At 40.3% G+C, this 19,679-nt stretch overlaps 1 protein-coding gene across 1 annotated transcript; it reads right to left on the bottom strand.

Moving 5' to 3' along the window:
• Positions 1-11,189: 11,189 nt before the first annotated feature.
• Positions 11,190-14,014, bottom strand: TTC30A (tetratricopeptide repeat domain 30A). Its single transcript, XM_004768995.3, has one exon. The coding sequence runs from the start codon at positions 13,798-13,800 to the stop codon at positions 11,803-11,805; it is 1,998 nt and encodes a 665-aa protein (XP_004769052.2). The 5' UTR covers positions 13,801-14,014; the 3' UTR covers positions 11,190-11,802.
• Positions 14,015-19,679: the final 5,665 nt, after the last annotated feature.

Genomic DNA, 19,679 nt, shown 5'->3' with positions numbered 1-19,679 from the left:
GCAGACAGAGAGAAGGGGGAAAAGCAGGCTTCCACGCTGAGCAGAGAGCCCGATTCGGGGCTCGATTCCAGGATGTTGGGATCATGACCTGAGCCGAAGGCAGAGGCTTTAACCCACTGAGCCACCCAGGCGCCCCTTGTTAGGCAACATTCAACTGAGGAAATTTTCACAGTAGCTGGCGAAAATCTCTCTATTTAAGAGTGAAGTTAGCGTTCGGAAAATAGAAGCCCTTCACAAATACTTACTGAATCAATTATAGGTAAAAATCCCATCTTTGCTCGGTGAAGAGTAGAGTTCTTCCACACTCTCCCATGGAGTTCTGTGCTCCATTTGTCTAAACTAAGATTTCTTAAACTCTTCAGATACCACTGATGTGCTTCTTGCTACACCTAAGTACTTACTGTGTCTTATTATTTCATATTTTTCTTTCAGTCAAGCCCCCCTCCCCTTTTTTTTATTTTAGCCTCATCTCATGCACTAGAATTCATGAATTTTCAGGTTTGATGTGTTTTGTGTGTGTGTGTGTGTGTGTGTGTGTGTGTATACAAACAAAATAAATATATGCTATTAAAAAATGTTCTCTGTGCTAACTAAATTCTTCTTATTTAATTATCACATGTGTTTATCATGCTTTAAGAAATACGGAGGTAAATATACTTCATGTTTAAGTCATGTAGATATAGTAGTCAGAATTTCATCTTTCCATCAAAGGCAAGTTTTTCATTGTCTTTCTCCGCCTGTCCTCTCCCTCATGCCTTACCTTCTGTCATGAATCTTCCTTCATTCCCCTTTCCATTCTCTCAAAGTCCTTTGGTTCAATACTCATACTTCCTTTTCCCCATGAGGTGAGGAAAACTTTCCCTCTCTATCGCCCATTGGAGACCGTGCTTCATTTGATACTGAACTCCAGAAAAACCATATTGAAACAAACTGGTAATTGACAGAAGGAATAAAAGGGCCTTTGTATTCATGTCTTTTTCTAGGAATTGGGACTTGAGGAATATTGAAAAGTGATGTTGTTTCTATTTCATCCTTAGAGTCAGCCTTCTCTGAGGAAATGGCACATAAACACAGAAAGCCCAATCCATAAAAACACATTTAATAAATTATTCCTTGAGGAATATAATGGGGAGTCTGTTTTTGTCCAGGCACAGTGAAAGCTGGAATACCCATAGGGGAGGATGGGGTTGAGAAAAAGGCTGATCTTCATGAAATCTTTTCCCTTATTAAACATTCCTGTGTTATTAATTCAAGCTTTGTTTCTTTAGCAATAAAGGCGACCATTATGCATTTGTTGCTGGTTGAACACACTCAGTCCTCAGCTGGTTTTAGCTTGGTACAATTGTGAAGCCCAGTTATTCACAGTAGATTATTTGTGTTGAAGCCTATCCTTGGAAGATCTCAGTTTTGAAAACTCTTGTCATTATAATTTATTTTCTTTGCTTTAACTTAGTATATCATTTCTGTTCACTTTAATGAAAAGTAAATAAATAACCTTTTGACACAAAATTTATACTTTTTAAAACTTTAGGCCTAAAGAGTTCAGAAAGAGTTGCTTTGAATGCCAGCCATTTTATAAGAAGTTCACTACAGAAAATTATATAGAACACTCTTCTTCCAAAGGAAAGAATTTCAGTGACCGAATTTTCATTTTGGTTACATTTGCAAAGTAGTTTCAGAATCATATGGAAAATTTATACAAAATAGCTTATGAGAATCCACGTAAATGAAAACTAAAGTTACAGCAATGTAATTCTATATACCTTCTTATTCTGGGAAAATTTAGGCATTATTCAATCCTAATAACAATTGATCCTGAAAACATTAATTCAAGACTCCAGAACCCACAGGGAGGAATGGGTGCTCTGCATTTACTGTGGCTCCCCAAAAAGGTCCTTTCTGATGGCAAACAGATGGAAACCCCATAGAGAGGCAGATTTCTGCTGTAGCTATCACAGGGCTGCACCATGCCTTTGAAATGACATCAGCCAGAAAACCAGTGACTAGAGTTTCAGGTTTCATTGAAGGATTTTGCTTTGCTTTATGTAGGTCCAAAGATGGCCGGAGAAGGCAATAAATTCTGTCTGAGAACCTCTCCTGGTAGATGTTTAAAGAGATTATATGAGTAAATCAACTGTCCCAATCCCCCCATGTTATAAGGACCATCCGGTTTGAATTTGAATTTTCTTCATCTTTCTTCTAGAGAACTGATGTAAGCCAACAACTCAGAATAAGTTGGGCCTGGTACGAGGAATGCTGTGCTGTGGGGATTATCAAAAACTAAAGTATTTATTTTTTATGAAGCTTTTCCTATAACCAGGTTTATGACTGGAAAGGACCAAGGCTGGAAAACGTGGATTAGCATTTCTCACTGGTAAAAAGATTAGGTTACCTCACTTTAACACTTAGGTTTACTATATGTGATTAAATGCTGCCATTGTTTTCATTTTCATTTTTATTCTATTATTATTGAGCTTTCACTGAATCAACCTTATAAGAATGTGGAGGAAATTCTAAAATATGAGTCATGGTATGCACTGGTGTTTATCTTGTAGTTCTGCCAAAAAACAGAGAGCAAGCCTTGGACTTAGGGCAGCTTTTCTGAGTAGAGCAATTTGAATCTGCATTTACTTCTACCTAAGTGAATGCTCTCCCAAGAATAGCATTATCAATCTCATGAGTAGCTGCTACAATTTTCAAAAGACTGCATGAACATTTAATACAAATGAAGGCAAGTTTTTAGGCAATGTCTTTACAAAGGTCCACTAACTTTGTCCTGTTCTCATTTAATTACTGCGTATATTTACCATGCTTTTAGAAATACTGAGGTAAATATACTTCATGTTTAAGTCATGTAATTATAGTAGTCAGAATTTCATCTTTCCATCAAAGGCAAGTTTTTTATTGTCTTTCTTCGCCTGTCCTCTCCCTCATGCCTTACCATCTGTCATGAATCTTCCCATGGTATCCAAGGATTGATGCTGGGTCTCAAGGAAGACTGGGTGACTATAGAGTTGGCACCATGCATAAAAATCCATCACCTCCTGGATAACACTCAAAATTGTGTGACCTAAGTATGGTGAATGTAGGTGGGGTGCTTTTAGGTACAAGTAACAAAAAAATCTGGCTCAGGCAAGTTTAAACAATAAGATAATTTATTTTATCCATTCTATAGGAGACTCAGAGGTAGGTCAGGTTCTAAGGAAGGTAATATAGTGGCTCAAAGATATAATCAATGACTCCAGTTCTCTACCCCCCTCCCTCCGCCCACTTCAAACTTAGGTTAGTTTCTGTTATGGTTATAGGATGGTGGCTGTGGATTCAGATCAACGACGCCCAGAGGAGGAGAATACTTTTTTTTATCTTTTTTTTTTTTTTTTTTTTAAAGAAATGCTTTCTCAACAGCCCTTCAAGAGACTTCTCATGCTTTAGTAGGGATTGGACCACATCTTTATCCTGAAATTAATCATGGAAAAGGAGGATTATAAAAATAGATTTAGACCAGTGATTTTCAATCTTGGCATTTTGAAAGTTGAGAAAAATACTGATACTGGGGTCCCACCTCCTGAGTTCCTGGGATGCAGCCTGGAGAATGAAGAGTTCTAAAATTTCCCCAGGTGATTCTGCGGCAAAGCATTTGAGAACCATAAATTTAGACCAAATATCTGGAGGGTGGGGACGGAGTAGAGGTAGAAAATGGATATTGGATTATAAATTGCTATAGGGGCGCCTGGGTGGCTCAGTGCATTAAGCCTCTGCCTTCGGCTCAGGGTCCTGGAATCGAGTCCCACATCGGGCTCTCTGCTCAGCGGGGAGCCTCCTTCCTCCTCTCTCTCTGCCTGCCTCTCTGCCTACTCATGATCTCTCTCTGTCAAATAAATAAATGGAATCTTTAAAAATAAATAAATAAACAAATGAATTGCCATAGCCACTAAATATTATTGTATTTTCAATGTAAATTCTAAAAGATGTATGTGCATATATAAATGCACACATGGGATTAGAGTCAGATTTGGAGGAATCTACGTTTATAAGGAGACCAGATGAATGTGGTCCATATTAGGAAGACAAATTTGGATGCATCCAAAGCCAATCAAAACCATTTATGAGCATGGTTATGATAATAGCTATATAGAGTGACTTTTGACTTTAGCAAATTGTAATAAATTAAGAAGTGATAACAGTAAGTGATACTTCTGAGTCTTTGAAGAAAAAAAGCATGAAATACTCTTAAATTCTGAAAACCATCTTTTAAATTTCCACTGTCAAATAGCTTCTAGATAACTTCAGTATTTTCCACATTCCTTCTAGGAAAGCCAAAGATTTCTTAAGAATTCTTGAATGCATGATACTAAGTTAAAAAAAAAAATTCAGGGTGCTTGGGTGATGCAGTAAGTTAGGCTTCTGACTCTTGGTTTCAGCTCAGGTCTTGATCTCAGTGTCATGAGATCAAGCCCCAGTCAGGTTCCAGGCTAAGGGTGGAATCTGTTGAAGTTTCACTCTCCCTCTCCTTCTGCCCCATTCCTGCCTCATGAGCTCATTCAAGTAATAAATAAATCTTAAAAAAAAAAAAAGATTTCACTATAACGTGGATGGATCTAGAGAGTATAATGCTAAGTGAAATAAATCAGAGAAAGATAAATATTATATAATTTCACTCATATGTGGAAGTTAAGAAACAAAACAAATGAACAAAGAAAAAAAAAAAGAAATGAAAAGAAACAAACCCAGACTCTTAAATACAGAGAACAAATGGATGGTTCCAGAGGGAAGGAGGATGGGGGATGGGTGAATAGATGAAGGGGGAGTAAGTGTCCATTTGCTGTGATGAGCATTGAGTAATGTATGGAATTGTCGAACCACCATATCATACACCTGAAACTAATGTAACACTCTATTACTTACATTGGAATAAAAGAAAAGTAAAAACAAAAAAGGTTTCACTAGTCTAAAAGCTATATACAAATACCTCAGACTGAATGCCTTAAAAAAATTCAGATGCCCTTTTCCCAATTATCTGTTTTTTACCATTTTTTTGGGCTGGATGTCCAGGCCATTTTATTCTCATATAGACTGTGCCCTGCCCCAGGTCACCCCCATGGTGGCCAGCACACAGCATTCACGTGCCCACTGTTACCGTTGTTCATAGAGAACAGTGGTTCTCCACCTTGGCTACACATTAGAACCATCTGGGGGGGACTTTGTTTAAAGACTGATTCCTCCCTGCTACTGCCATCCGCATGAGTTGAAGCCAAATCTTCAGAGGTTAAGGCCTACGCATCTGAATTTTGGAAAGTTTACTGGCTGGTTTTAATATAGAGTGAGGACGGAGGGATATTAGTTCAAAGGGGGAAAAGGAGGTAGAAAACAGGGACATAATCTGTTCTCTTGTTCTTAGCTTGTTTTAATTTTTCCTCCCCCAAACCCAAGCTAATCCGAGTAAGCAATCTTGTGAGAAAGTGTAAGTAAGCCCTTAAGGTCTTGGTTCAAATGGGACTTTCGAGCAAAGGTAAAGCTTTATGGAGCCTCAGAAGTCTCTGGTAACACTCTGTAAATACCTGTGGAAGCAGCTGGCCCTCTACTGTGCTTTCTGAATAAGTGCCTCATATGTAGTAGCCCTTTGCACTTGAGGTGCAGAGAAGCCTCTGACAGCTGTTTTTACTGTGGTGGGTGGCTAGAGACTGCAATGGAGAGAAGAAAATCACTAACTTGAAGAAGGATCATAAAGTGATTTTTTTTTTTTACGACCCGATAAGCAGCAGGTGGGTCAATAATCTTTGTGCCCAACCCAGATTGTGCCACAGCTAAATTTGTGCCTGCTACAAACAACACACGGTGCCCGCTCGAGTCCCCTCTGGCATACTTGGAAACTAGAATATAATTTAGGCCGGCGTGGGAATGTGTTTGCTGAGTGTACTTTAGGAAAAGCTTATTATACCACCAATGAAACAATCAGCAGCAACAGAAGTAGTGTACAAAAAAAAAAAAAAAAAGTCATAGCTCTGGAAAAAGAAATACTTAGTGTTGATAGTGTGTCAGAATAATTTGGAAACCAAACCAAACCAAACCAAACCCTAAAATGGTGGTAGAGTAGAAAGACCACTGGATCGGAGTCAGTAGCCCTAGATTCCGATCCTGGCTTTGCCACTGTTTGATTCTGTGATTTGGGCAAATCATAGTATTCTCTATGAGCCTCCATCTTAGGATTTAAGAGATGTGCTAGTCCAAGCCCTGGGCTCCCTGTTGTGGATGCATTCCACATTTTTATCATAAACTCAATCTGTAATTTAAAAAATCTATTAAGTCAGATCTACAAATGTCACAGAAGAATCCATTTATGATTCTCCATTTTAGATTCCTCATGATTATTTCTAGAATAATTTTACAGTTTTGCCAACCACTTCATTATCGATCTTCCATCCCCTGTCAGAAAACTGGTCTCCTTAGTTTCTGAAAAGGACTAGTAACTACTTGCAACATCCTGGTCTAATCATGCATAGCTCACCTTTGTTCTTTGGCACATTGCCAAAAAACTTTAAATGTAATGAGTCAGTGTTAGAATAAAAGACCAGTACACAAAAATCCTGTATTAACTATAGAAAAAGTTTTACCTTTCTAGTAGACACACGAAATGTGGGTATGTGACATTGCCTTTGTAATAGGATATTTTTTAGAAAACTGTTATGATTCAATTCCTGAAGCTAGCTTTTGCTTTACAGTGTTAGGGTGCGATCATCTCTTGCTCTAAATACAGTATTTCCTGGCTCACGAATGGACTAAGCCTTTTATTACCCAGACTGTATATTCTTCTTTTCATATCCAAAGTGCATAAACTCCAGGGCATGGCTTTGTCAAATTTGGAGTAACTCAGACCAAGATGTTGAGTTTTCACAGAATAGCCTCTGACCTTATGCAGCAGAGACAGAAACACTAACCAGCCAGTAGGACCGTGGTGGATCTTGATAAGCTCTTCAAGACTCTGTGGACACTTTGTGGACTAGCTTTTACAGCCGTTGCCATGAGTACTGGTAAAACCTTTAGTAATATGTCTTTTATCTCAAGCATTTGCCTCTGTACTAAAATAACTGGAAACATAATAAATGCTTTTTCATGCACCTTATTAAGGTCTTGTTTGCACAATAGTTTCAGCCATTTGTTATTTTGAACTGAGAGATCCAGTCCTTGATAATGATGTGTTTAATTTCACAAATGCGCAAATTTCACTTTCAAATAAGGACTTGGACTCAGTTTACATGTCCACCTGATAATATTTATAATCAAGTTATCAACAGATCCTTTTTAAACTAGCAAACGCTTATCTTTCACTCTAGAAATGTATACAGAACTCTCTATTTTCTGAACATTTTTTCCTGTGAGGGCAATTCCTTTTCTAATATAGACACATTATAATGTTGTAGACAGGATTTCAATATGTGATAGGTCAAACTTGGCCCAAATCCAAGGGCACTGATTTTATTAAACAATCAAAAGAACCCTGGTTTCTTGTGGACTCAAGTGTAAAGCAATCACCTTGTAAAGACTCACTCTCCCATCTCCCCAAGAGAACTATTAAAACAAGACCACACTATACCTATGACTAATGAATTAATTACCTCTGGCTAATGCCTGGCTCTATTTTTCAATATAAAATGATTATGGCTACAGAAAAGTAAGGTTTCTCTAGAGCTAAAAGTATATTTAATTCCTAGTATCACAGAACATTAAAAAATACTGTACTCTTTAAAATTTCATTCACTGTTTTTCTATTGAGGTCAAAGAGAAAAAGATAAAGATTATATACAAATATATAAATATACAAATAAAGCTCACTGCATTCTGCAAATTATATAGATGCAGTGCTTTGGGTTAAGTCCTCTTAAAATCTTCTCTGGCTTTACCAATTTGAGAGTCACTTTTTATTGGTAAGTGTTATCTCAATTTGCAACAATGCATGGTTAAATGGTTTCTACAATCACTGTGATAATCACAGTGCTACTTACCTGACACTTATTGCTAAAAGGTTGGTATGCATCTTTTATACCTGCTTGTGGTTTCAACTGCCAGCTGTCAGAGAAATGTCCCTATAATTGACAAAATGGAGAACATAAAAGATAAAAAGAGAAAGAAAAGGAGGGCAGTAAGGCAGATAGATTTTTCATTTCTTATCTTGTGATACATTCTGTAGCAGTAAACACTTCTATCTCTTAAATAGACCCTTTGAAGGCAGAAAAAGAAAACGCTCGAGAAAGCTTTATAAACTGGAGATTGTCTTTCTGCTCATTGTGGCTTTGTCCTTTTGGAAAGCCTGCATGACCTCTCCTCCTTGTATTAAATAAAACAAGGGTGCAAGAACTGATGATTCGATTTGGTGAGTTAGTTACGGGAGTAGTTCTGGCATCTGTTACTTCCACTCTGTTATCCATTACTTCTGTTCTGTTAATGGCAGCAGACATTTGATTAACTACTGAGACTTGGACACAAAGGGGATCCAAGGTGGGTCGTGAAGTAAATCACATAGCTACATCTCTGCTTCATCTTCACCTCACCTGTTCCTCTGTTTCCAGACTTCTGGCAGATTGGCAGCTGGAGGCCTTCACCTTGGATAGGAGGAGCTCTAATTATTTTAAGAATAATTGACTTAAAAATGCATATTATAATATCCTGTTAATAGAAATCCTGGAGTATATGTCATTTACGTATCACTTGTGGTATAACATTTTTTTGGAAGAATTAAAAGCAAATCTTCCCCGCCAAATAGATAAATGAGTGGATAAAACTAAAAGGGTGAGTGAAATAATTTTTAAATATTTACAAAATTCTTAATTTATGCACAACCCAGAACTGAGAACAAGGACTGGCCTTTTATACCTTCATAGAGTCATAAGAAAAAGCTCCAAGTAGAAAAAGGCAAAAATCTATTTCTTAGTAGTAATCAGTCACAAAAAGTGACAACAGACTTCTACCGTAAGGCCAAATACCAGGAAATATTCATTTGAAATGTAATTATATATATTGTTTCCTGACTGACTTGTTTAAATAGACAGGTCACAAAGGCAGTCAGCTTTCTTCTGTATGGTTGTGTGGAATCAGACGTTACATCTAGAAGTAATTGTAAAAAGCATCTAGTAGTTCAAATGATGTGGCACCTCAAGGGGTAAATGAATTTCTGAAGGTAAAAACTTGACTGTGGGCGGTCTGGAGCTCATCTTAGTCTTTTCATTGTCAGTCCAGTGCTTAACTTTTCCCTATGCTGAACACATTAGAAAGCTTTTACATTTGATTATTTGTCACTGTTCACAAGGAGGCACAATCAATCCTGGAAAATAAAAAAATGGAAAACTAGGGGAAGTATTGTATAAATTTAAGATCAACCAGTCAATCAAATTATGGAAGGAACATTAAACCACAGACCAAACCTCATAAACCTGAAAAGAATCCAAAAAAGAATTCTCATTCATTTAGTACTTTTAATCTACAAGAGCTTAGGCCCAGGTCCAAACTTAATTCAGTTGAGACCCAAAGTACACAGGACTAAAAAAAAATGGAGTGGAGGTATGTAGTTAAGGTCAGAATTGGTCTTATTGGACCACAAAGTGTATCCCAGGATGGCACAACAGAAGGGTCTTGATTGCTGATGGAAGAAATGTCCAGCCATGGTCTAGCAATCATTTACATAGCGGTCACCAGAAGAATGCAAACAAACCCATTCTAACAGTTCTTGGACTCAAGTCTCATCCTTTTCTACAGCCTAAAATTAGGATATAAACTGTGGAGTTAATTTGGTTACGCAAAAACATCGCTCTAGCAATTGTTGCTTGATGGCAAACCTGGTGACTTCTGGCACAGAGAATACCAAAGTGAGCTATACTGAGGGATCCTTACTCGATTAAATAGAAAGATTCCTCAAGCAGAATATTTGTTGTTATAATTTAAGTGTACAAAGCTCGATATGTAACATGTGAAGACGTTGCCAAAGATAAATACAGGTAGAGGACCAAATAAAAATAACAGGGCCATTTTAAAAATAAATGCCATTATCAGTCATTACTACATATTCCATCCTCGCCGCCCAGCAGCTGCACGGCCTCGGTGTAGCCGGAGTCGCGGATGAGGCGGTACACGAGACCGCGGTGAACTCCCCATCGGGGATGTGCGCGCCGCTGAGCCCAGCCATCACCGCCGCCGCGGTGGTGCGTGCTGGTTACCACGGCAACGAGCCCGCCGGAAGCCGAACACAGCAAATATTTCTGTACGTTGGTAGTTAATTCCAGTAGAAGGAACTGGCTGGGATAGGAAAGGAGTCACGCTACTAAGTACACTAGTGTTTCCTGTATTTCCTAATCAAATGGGAAGTATTCTCCAATATACGGCATATAAACTCAAAGATTCCTTCAGATTTTCTTCCAAATATGGGACCATCACTATCAACTACATAAATGGTACAGACTAAAAGAGACATAGATACCGTATTTTAGTATTCCTAATCAGCCAAACTGTCTGACAGCATTTCAACATCCAAAGATGTCATGCTATCGAGGAATTATTCAGAGCATAATGCATCTAGATACCTGTGTAGCTAGTTTGTTCCTCTTCGAAGGGGGAAATACTGCATTATTAGCAGGAGCAGGATCCCTATCATTCATGGAGCGGTGAATGGTCCAACCAACGAAATTGCTGTTATTATAGGTTGAAAACTTTCTAAATCAGAACTTCCATATGGTTCAAACTAATACTTTTTTTTTTTCTAAGCCAGGTAGAATGGGGAATTTACATTTAGAAGGAGAGAATAGGTAAGCGGTGGGGGAAACAAATAATGAAGCTCTAGCAGCTTATACAAAACTAAATGCCTGAACAGAATAAATAGGGTCACAGTGAGAAGCTTAAAATACTATTGATAGGGTTTTGTATATGAAACAGGCATTATTTATCTACTAGTTTCAGAATTCACTGACATATCACTCCATCTGTAGTGTGAGTAGGAGAATATGTTGGGGTCATGGAAATAGTGTAGAATTTTTTTTTTTTTTTCAAGAGGCTACAACATGGAAACAAACTCCAGCATGAATGTGTCCTAAATTTAAGTACAGTTCTAAACCTACCTACTGTTAATCATTGTTAAAAGATCAAATCCATAAATAGAAGGATCATGTTTACCTTCACATATTCAAATGGAGCAAAAGAAAACCATGGAAATTTGTCAACAGTTTATTGTATCCACACCATAGCATCCTAATTTTGTTATGGCACAAAATTTCCCATGAATCCTGCAAACTAAAAACAGCAACAATATCTAGAACACAAGGAATTTTTGCTCAAGCATTACAACCATACTGCAACACTCAGCACAAACGCTATAATCTTTCCAAAATGTCTGCATTACAAATTAATATAATTATAAGGGTAAATTGTTGTAGAACATGAAATTTTTGCAATCAATAATTATTAGTCATTCCCATATAGTTGATAATGCCTGCTCTCTGCAAGATGTAATCTTATGATGGAGGGTTTCTTCAGGATAAAGCAAAGAATGAAATACAAATGAGAACATGGGCATTAAGAATATTGACACAACTTCCTCTTTCACTTTTGAACTTTTTCATTAATCCTTCTAGGGTACAAGTTCTTTTATTATATATCTTTTTGTGAGGTTTCTCAAGAGTTACATCTAAACTATTTCAATTATAAACTGTACAAGGCTCAATATGTAACAAATGTAAAGATGTCAAAGTATGGATACAAACAAAATAGAGGACCAAATGTAAGTAAAAGAGCCATTTTGATAAATGACATTATCAGACATTACTACATATTCCACCCTATAATCTCATAAATCAAAGCTTTTAACTGTCTGGATTCATATGTGACTGTATTCTTTCCACTATGCATTCTTTCTTCTTCCAGGGGTTGTTCAATAACGGCAGGTATGTTCCTGCCATAAAGTTCACAGTGTTCCAGAAACTGGACACATTCTTGAATAACACTGTCACGAAGCACAATCATGTGTTTTGACATGTTTTCTAACAAGGAGAGGAAGCATCTTTTAGCATAATACCAGGTATCAGTTCCCAGTTTCTTATGATAAGGTTCCAGGCTTTTGATAACCCGAGAAATACCAAAGTCGTAATTTCCTTTGGCACAGTAGAGCGTCCCTATCACCAAATTCACAATGCAGAGGTGGTAGATTTTCTTATCTGGGTCATCATAGGACAGCTGCTCTTCCTCCTTCTCGATCTTCCTCATCAACTCCTCGGCTTCTTCATTCTGACTTGTCATAATGTATGAAACACACAGGTTAGCCAGCACAATAGCACTGACATTCAGGATGTTGTCATAGTGCTTCTTGACGATGGGTTCATAGAAACCGATAGCTTCTTTGTATTTGTTTTCCTGCATGAACAGGACATGAGCCACGTTCAGCTTCCACACATCATGGTCATTACAGAATTCCACAGACTTGCGGAAGATCTTTTCCACCATTGCATAATTCTCAAGGTTCCAGTAGATCTTTGCCTGGGCCATCAACACGGGAATGTACTTCTCCAGAGTGTCATCGTACTCATTCACTGCCTTTTTGACAGCTTCATCATCTCTATTGTGTCTTGCTTCCTGTACTTGTTTGGTGAGTCTCCGGAGCTGTTCAGTCAGCATCCCTGCCAGCCCGTCCAGCTTAATGAAAGCCTCTTCTGGGGCTGTCTGGCAAGTGATCATGGCGTCCAGGAAGTCATAGAGATAGGGTGTGAGCAGCCTGTAGGTCAAATGGGCATTCTCCGCCAGGACATCAGCTGCCAGGTCAAAATACTCGTACTTACAGTAGAGCAGCAGCAGGTTGCCAAAGGTCTCCGGGGGGAAGGGGTTCTGCTGGAGCAAAAACTGCAGCTTTTCAAACCCCTCGGTAGGCCTGGCATCCATGTTCATGAGCGCCTGGTTGTGCAGGGTCACGGGGTCTAACTCTTCTTCTGCCCTAGGTGGCATGTCCGTGAGGGTTTCCTGGGCCACCTCGAAGTTTCGTAGTTGGTACTCGATGGCGGCCTTGAGGTTGAAGGCTTCCACCAGGGCAGTCTGGTGAAGGACTAACGTGTTGCCAACACTTCGCACGTCGATGCCCTCCGTGGTCATGCCCACACCTAACTCTGGGTGCTGGCGGATACCGTGTTCAATAATGTCGGCAATGTGCTTCAGAGCCGAGGCGTAGTGCCGGCTGCTGTAATAGGCCAAAGCCAGGTTGTAGGAGAGGTCAGGCCGGTAGCCCGAAGCCTGCAGGGCCGCGAGGAACTTGGCGCACGCGGCTTCGTACTGTCCCTCCTTGTAGAGCAAACAACCCAGGTTGACCTGGCCGTCCAGTTCGTTCTCGCCCCCACTGTCGTCGCCCCCTTCCCCACTCAGCAGCTGCTCCACCAGGCTCTTGGCCCCGGGCAGGTCGCCCTCGCTGTACTTGATGGCAGCCTGCAGGCGGAGGACCCGGCCGTGGTAGGCGGGGTTGTCCAGCAGGAGGAAGGCCACCCGCGTGGCCTCTGGGTAGAGACAGGCCTTGTACAGGGCCTGGGCCTGGTACAGGCGGTACTGCTCCAGCTCGGGGTGCAGCTGGCCCAGCTGCTCATAGCACTCGGCGGCCAGCGCGAACTCCTGCAGGCGGTAGTAGCAGTAGCCCAGCAGCGACAGGCCGGCGCGGCTCCTCGGGCTCCGCTGGAGCTCGCCGCCCAGCAGCTGCACGGCCTCGGCGTAGCGGGAGTCGCGGATGAGGCGGTACACGACCGCGGTGAACTCCCCATCGGGGATGTGCGCGCCGCTGAGCCCGGCCATAACCGCCGCCGCGGTGGTGCGTGCTGGTTTCCACGGCAACGAGCCCGCCGGAAACGGAAGGCTGCTTGTTGAGATTACTTTGTAACGGAATAAAAAGTAATAAATGAAGTAAGTTTTTCCATTATTAAACCTGTCCTCGAAGACTTGTTCAGTTTTCACAAAACTGAACAAAAGCGGCCGGGTGGCTCAAGAGAGGAAAACTTCACTTCCCGGCATGCACCACTCTAATCGTGACGTAGCCGGAACGTGGCCGCACTGCATGCTGGGTGCGTAGTCTCGCGGGACCAACTCACAGGAAGGGGAGACGAGGTTTCTGTACTCTTCCCCGTAGAGTTTAGAAAATCGCTGTCTGCGGGTTCTATGCCTTGGCTGTCTGCCACTAAGGGAGGAAGGGTTATGGTCTGAAATCCTTTGCTTTTTAAGCCATTTTTAGTGTGCAGTGCATTCGAACGGTATCGGTTCGAGTTCTGTATGTAGATTAGCGGGCGGACTGTCTCCTTGGAATTGCCCTGTAATTAGAGTAGGTTCTTTCTTATGAATGCCTCGAGAGCATGCTTTCAAAAGTCTTTATCTTTGTTGTTTTCACAGTAGGAAATGGTTTTGTGTTTGGTATTTTTAGATTCAAGTGTCTCCAATCCCCTTATTTTTGAGAAACAATTATTACAGAGCAGATGGCTGCGTTTAAACGTGGCTGCATCTCCTGCCCTAGTCCTTTGGCTTTCATTACAAAAAGAAACCATTCCTCCTTGATCTACCTAAATCACCACTGGTCTTCTATCATTTGCGTTGGTCTGTCTAGTCCCTAAGATAAACGGTGTCGAAATAAAAGCGTGCGTTTGCTGTTTGATTAAAGACTTAAGTGCAAGTCCTTTATCTTCCTCCTTTATAGTTTTGCTGCCCAAGCACCTTATCTGTATGTAAATTTGAGACCCGACATCAACCATCTTGTATTATTAGGCCGCTTATGTACATTTTTTCTGACCTTAATAACCACTCCATATTCTGTGTATTACAGATAAAGAATCTGTGTACTGGAAAGATTTAAGTTATTTGCTTAAGACCACACAGGTAGGGCGCCTGGGTGGCTCAGTGGGTTAAAGCCTCTGCTTTCCACTCAGGTCATGATCCCAGGGTCCTGGGATTGAGCCCCACATCGGGCTCTCTGCTCAGCGGGGAGCCTGCTTCCTCCTCTCTCTGCCTGTTTCTCTGCCTACTTGTGATCTCTCTCTGTCAAATAAATAAATAAAATCTTGGGGAAAAAAAAAAAAAAGACCACACAGGTAGGTAGTTAGCAGCTGTACCATGATATCCAACATCTAGTTTCAGTAGGGAATAGTAACTGATAAATAACTCATTCTGTATATCCCATACAGATGAGTTTGTATGAACCCAGTGTTTGTGGCCAGTTTGTAGAATGGAAGATTAGTGTTATTTTCCTCTATTCAGCCAACTTGGTGTGGGCAGTAGAAATTTGAACTTCCAGATCTGAATGGCAGCTGTGAGCAGATGTTAGGACTTAATTAGTGGGTGGGGTGGTATAGCTTCTAGTCACCTGGTCTATCTAGGAGGAGACTTCCCCCCGTGTGTGATTGTTCATATGAGAAAACAGCTGAATTTTGTACTTACTCAGTCTTTTTTCTTGCTGAGAAATTGACAGAGCTGTGAAGTTCTGATGGATCAGAAAAGGAACTTACCACTGCATGAATACCAAGAGAGGAACAAACCACACATTTCAAAGGATTGAGTGGGGTTTCTTGCACACCTAAAATAACCCAAGAAAACAGGCAGGGAGAACTATTAGAACTCTACTCAGAGACTTCTTTCAACCTAACCTCTGGGTTGCACCCTTTTAGGGCCTTCAACTCAGCAGGTATGTGAGTTGGTAGAAGCTGATTAGTGCTGCCTGATAATTGAGGTGTAGAAGGATCTTCACCTTTATAGCTGCCTGACTACATTTGTCTCTTGGAAACTCAGGCTCAATATTTTAAAATCCTTTTGTGTGAACTGTTACTTTGGGTGAGTTACTATTAAATCAAGGTAGGACAACAGAACATAGAAATGGGAAACTATCTTTTTATCTTCAGTCTGTCAGTCTTTCTTTCAGAATTGTATTTGTATTATGTAAAGCATTCATCTTCGAATGGCTTCTTGGAAATGGATGAAAAATAGAAGGACTATCTGCTGTCTCTCAAATTTCCCTGATCCCTTCAGGCATCAGTTGGGGTCCCCTCTTTGTGTTGGTACCTGTCTGTGGGTGAGGCAGCTGATGAGGGCAGGAGGGCTCCTGTAACAAACACAGGAGCCCGCGTTCGGGCTGCTCTGTGTCTTTCCGGTTATTTCATGTGCTGCTGCTCCCAAGGCCTGGCTTGAAAAAAGCACAGGACATTCGGTTTAGACAGATGGAGGGCAGGGTCATTTTCAAAATGAAATGAGTGCACAAATCACACTGTGAAATTGGCACGACCATCACTGCTGCTGTGATAGACTGACTTTTATTTAGTCTCTGATAGGCAGTTGGGGAATAGATTAGGTTTTTTGGTGGGGGGAGAGTGAAAGAAGGCCCATTAATTAATGATAGAAATTCTGGAAAGCAATAAATGGGATGGAATATTATAAAATGCCATAAAGGCTCATTTTGTTTCCAACAGAATCTTGAAAACTAGAGCATGTATCAAAAATTAAATGTATCGTACCATTCCTAACGATAAGAAAGCATTTGGTGGTTGCAGTAAAATGATTTAGTGCTTTACTGAAAGAAACTAGGCGTTGAGAAAATGGTGTTGGACTTGATGGCTTTTGCTGCATAAGGGAGGATGCATGTTCACCACGTAGAAAATTTCCATTCAGGCAAAATGTGAAGGAGCTAAAAACATGATGTTTAGTTCTTCATATGCTTATGTTTCTGCCTGCAAAACTGAGATGATCAAATCCTGTTCTATATATATGTGTAATCTAGTCAGCATTGTGAAACAGTTGGAAGGTGTGATTTTGTATTTATCTTGCAGTGATCCTTTCCCATAGGTAAAGTGGTCATTTCTGAATATCACAACTACCACAGCTGTGGGCAGACATCTTCCTTGACAATGGAAGACCTTCTGCAAAACCATTTGCCAGTTGTTCTTTCTTTATCCCTCTCATTGCAGGCCATTTTCTTCATGGTGTCCAGTTTTAGGAGCTGTTACCTTGCTTCCTCTCATCAATAAGCAGGGAAAAAGAAGAAATCAGTGCCAAATTGGCAACATAATTGACTTTTAGGAGCATCCGTTTAATCTTTTAACACTATTGGAAAGGTCGTATACCAGATCAACACATGGGGACATTTATGCTCAGATACTAAGCCATTGAACCTCATTATGAACTCTCTTTTTGCTGGTAGTTTCAGCTTTCTTAATATTTTAATTAGATTTCCTTCTTAGATATACCTTGGGTGTTTTGTTTTGTTTTTAATCAAGTAGCTTACATTTGGGTGCTTACAGTGTTATTATGTAAATTACGTTATGGGGGAATACAATTGCATTCTGGTTTATAAATAGAATTAGTAGAGAAGGCACAACTGTGGATCCTGACCTTTAAAGAAAGCAGTCAACCATCCAGAGAAAGAGCTACTCTAAGCCTCGTGTTTATGCAGTACCTTCTGTACCAGGACCAGGTCCTGCTTTGCCTGACTCCCTCATGAATCCTCACAGCATCCTATGAATTAGGTGACTCTTCTCATTGGCCCCATGGAAAATCATGGGCAAAGTGCAAAAAGGAGCCTGTGGTGGCTGCAGCCCGCTCGCAGGACCTGGCGATTGCTTCAGTGTGCCGGGAGGAGCCACACTGCCCCTCTTCCCTCGCTCTCCGGGCGCCTCCTCTCCAGTCATTTGAATTGGCTTTGGATCATTTGCTGCAGTTTGTTCTAATAGAACAGGCACAATGGTGTAAGAATTTTAAAGTTTAAGCACCGGAGCCGTTGTGTAATTGTATGGCGTCAGTGTGGCTGGCAGCCCCGCGTTGATGTGATCCCCTTGTGTAATTGCCCATGCAAATTCGAGCAATCTGTAACGAACACAGGAGCCCGCGTTCGGGCTGCAGATTTTTCTCCCTCCAGAAAATCGTCAATAATTTGAAGAACCTTTTGTCATCTTTAAAATGCTCCATGAACAGGACAGTCTCAGTATCCCTCTCATATGGGCAAACATCACAGATCCAGACAAGGTCAATGCGTTGAATTGACAGTCAGAGTTTAAATTGTCGCTGTTCGGATGCATGCTTGCCTCTTTCAGCCTTTAAATCACCCTTCTTGAGAGAGAAAGATTATTCCAGAGGCTTCATTAAACTTTAAGGATTTTATTAAAAACAGATATATTTAGGTCTCTTAAAGCAGACTGTCTCAAACTCATGAACTGGTTGCTTGGGAAATGGCCATGCCAGTCTGCAAGGTCGTGTTCTTACAGTGCAACATCAGCCCGGCAAATGTGCACAAAGGGAGTGACTCCAGACAACTCAGCTGAAGACGTATTTCCCTTCTTTTGTGTAGAATAATAATAATAAGGAAGCAAATCTGGAGGGGATCCTTTTTAGATTATTGTATATCAAAATAAAATGGCAAAAATAGTTTTTTCCCATGGAAATGAGACTTAACAAAACCTAGTCTCTTATTTCCATAGAACGCTGTTTCTTTAATCTCTCTCCCCACCCTTTTTCTCTCTCTCTCCTTTCTTAATTCTTCTAAAGATGATTTGACCTAAATCTAAAGAAAACAAATGGAGATTCTAACACACATGTCCACACACACGACGTGAACACAAAGATAGATGATAGCTTCAAACAGCACATTTTTGGATACAGTGAATACTTCATTTACTTAATAAACATATTTCTGTACCAGTGTATACCTTGGGCAACATTGGTATAGATACGCCCCGCAGATAAACAGCTGATCTTTAGCCCTATTGAGAGATGTGCCAAATATGCAAGAGCGTTCAGAATTAAATTAGAGAAGATGTAACCCCAGATTTTTAGCTGAGGAAAAGAGAGTACACAAACGGTGTGAGCAGGACCCTAGGCAGTGCTGAGCCGTGTGCGGCTCATCAGAGTCCCCGGACACGCTTCATTTTGTTTCCGCCATCTCTGTCTGGGATTCTGACTGCTCACTTAGGCAATTCAGGCCTTCTTGTAGCCAGGCTCCACCTTTACATTTCCTGCCGCTTTTGAGTTTGGGGAGTTCTTGACAGCAAGCGGCAGAACAACTGTTTCAGAGACTGTTAACGTTGAAGCAGGTAATGAAACCTCCGTGCGCCAGCATGGCCCAAGTTTTTAGGGGCCAAATTAGGTTTTGTTCTGTTTAATGAATCTTCTTTGAGATTTTTTTTCTTTTTCCAGCCCAGACATTTTTGTTTAGATTTAAATCTTCCCCAGTATGTTTAGATTTCTGTCCTGCTCGAAGGAGGTTGTTTCACACTATTTCTGGGGCCAAGACTATATTTTATCTTTCTGCAATTCATTAGGAGTCCGCAGGAGAAATGGATTTTAAAATAATTGTACCGCAAAGTAAATTGAGCAGACTCTGTTTAATGACCTAAGGTAAGTGGATAAAGTATGATAAATCTCGATACATGATAAAAGCAACTGAATTCCTGTAGCGTTAATATTAGATAGTACTATGATGCTAACAAAATTTTAAAGATTATTTCTAACCCAACCCAGTGTGTATACAAATATAAAATACCTGGAACTGTAGAGACCTCTCAGATCTTAGAAATAAGAAACACAGGCAATTTTAATTTCATCCGACTCATTTAATAAATTGACTTCTAAATTAAAGTGACTGCCATTTATAGGACATCTAGATATGAGATAATCTAAAATTGTCCTCTACGATGTAAAAGGGTATATTT

Source organism: Mustela putorius, unplaced genomic scaffold (genome assembly GCF_011764305.1).
Source record: "Mustela putorius furo isolate JIRA1106 unplaced genomic scaffold, ASM1176430v1.1 tig00003869_pilon_pilon_pilon, whole genome shotgun sequence".
Lineage (NCBI taxonomy): Eukaryota > Metazoa > Chordata > Mammalia > Carnivora > Mustelidae > Mustela > Mustela putorius.
The sequence above is the reverse complement of the archived record's forward strand: the minus strand, read 5'-3'. Positions and strand labels throughout refer to the sequence as shown.

Bases quoted from the DNA above. Each gene is read 5' to 3' on its own strand.
- TTC30A (XM_004768995.3), bottom strand. From the start codon at position 13,800: ATGGCCGGGCTCAGCGGCGCGCACATCCCCGATGGGGAGTTCACCGCG.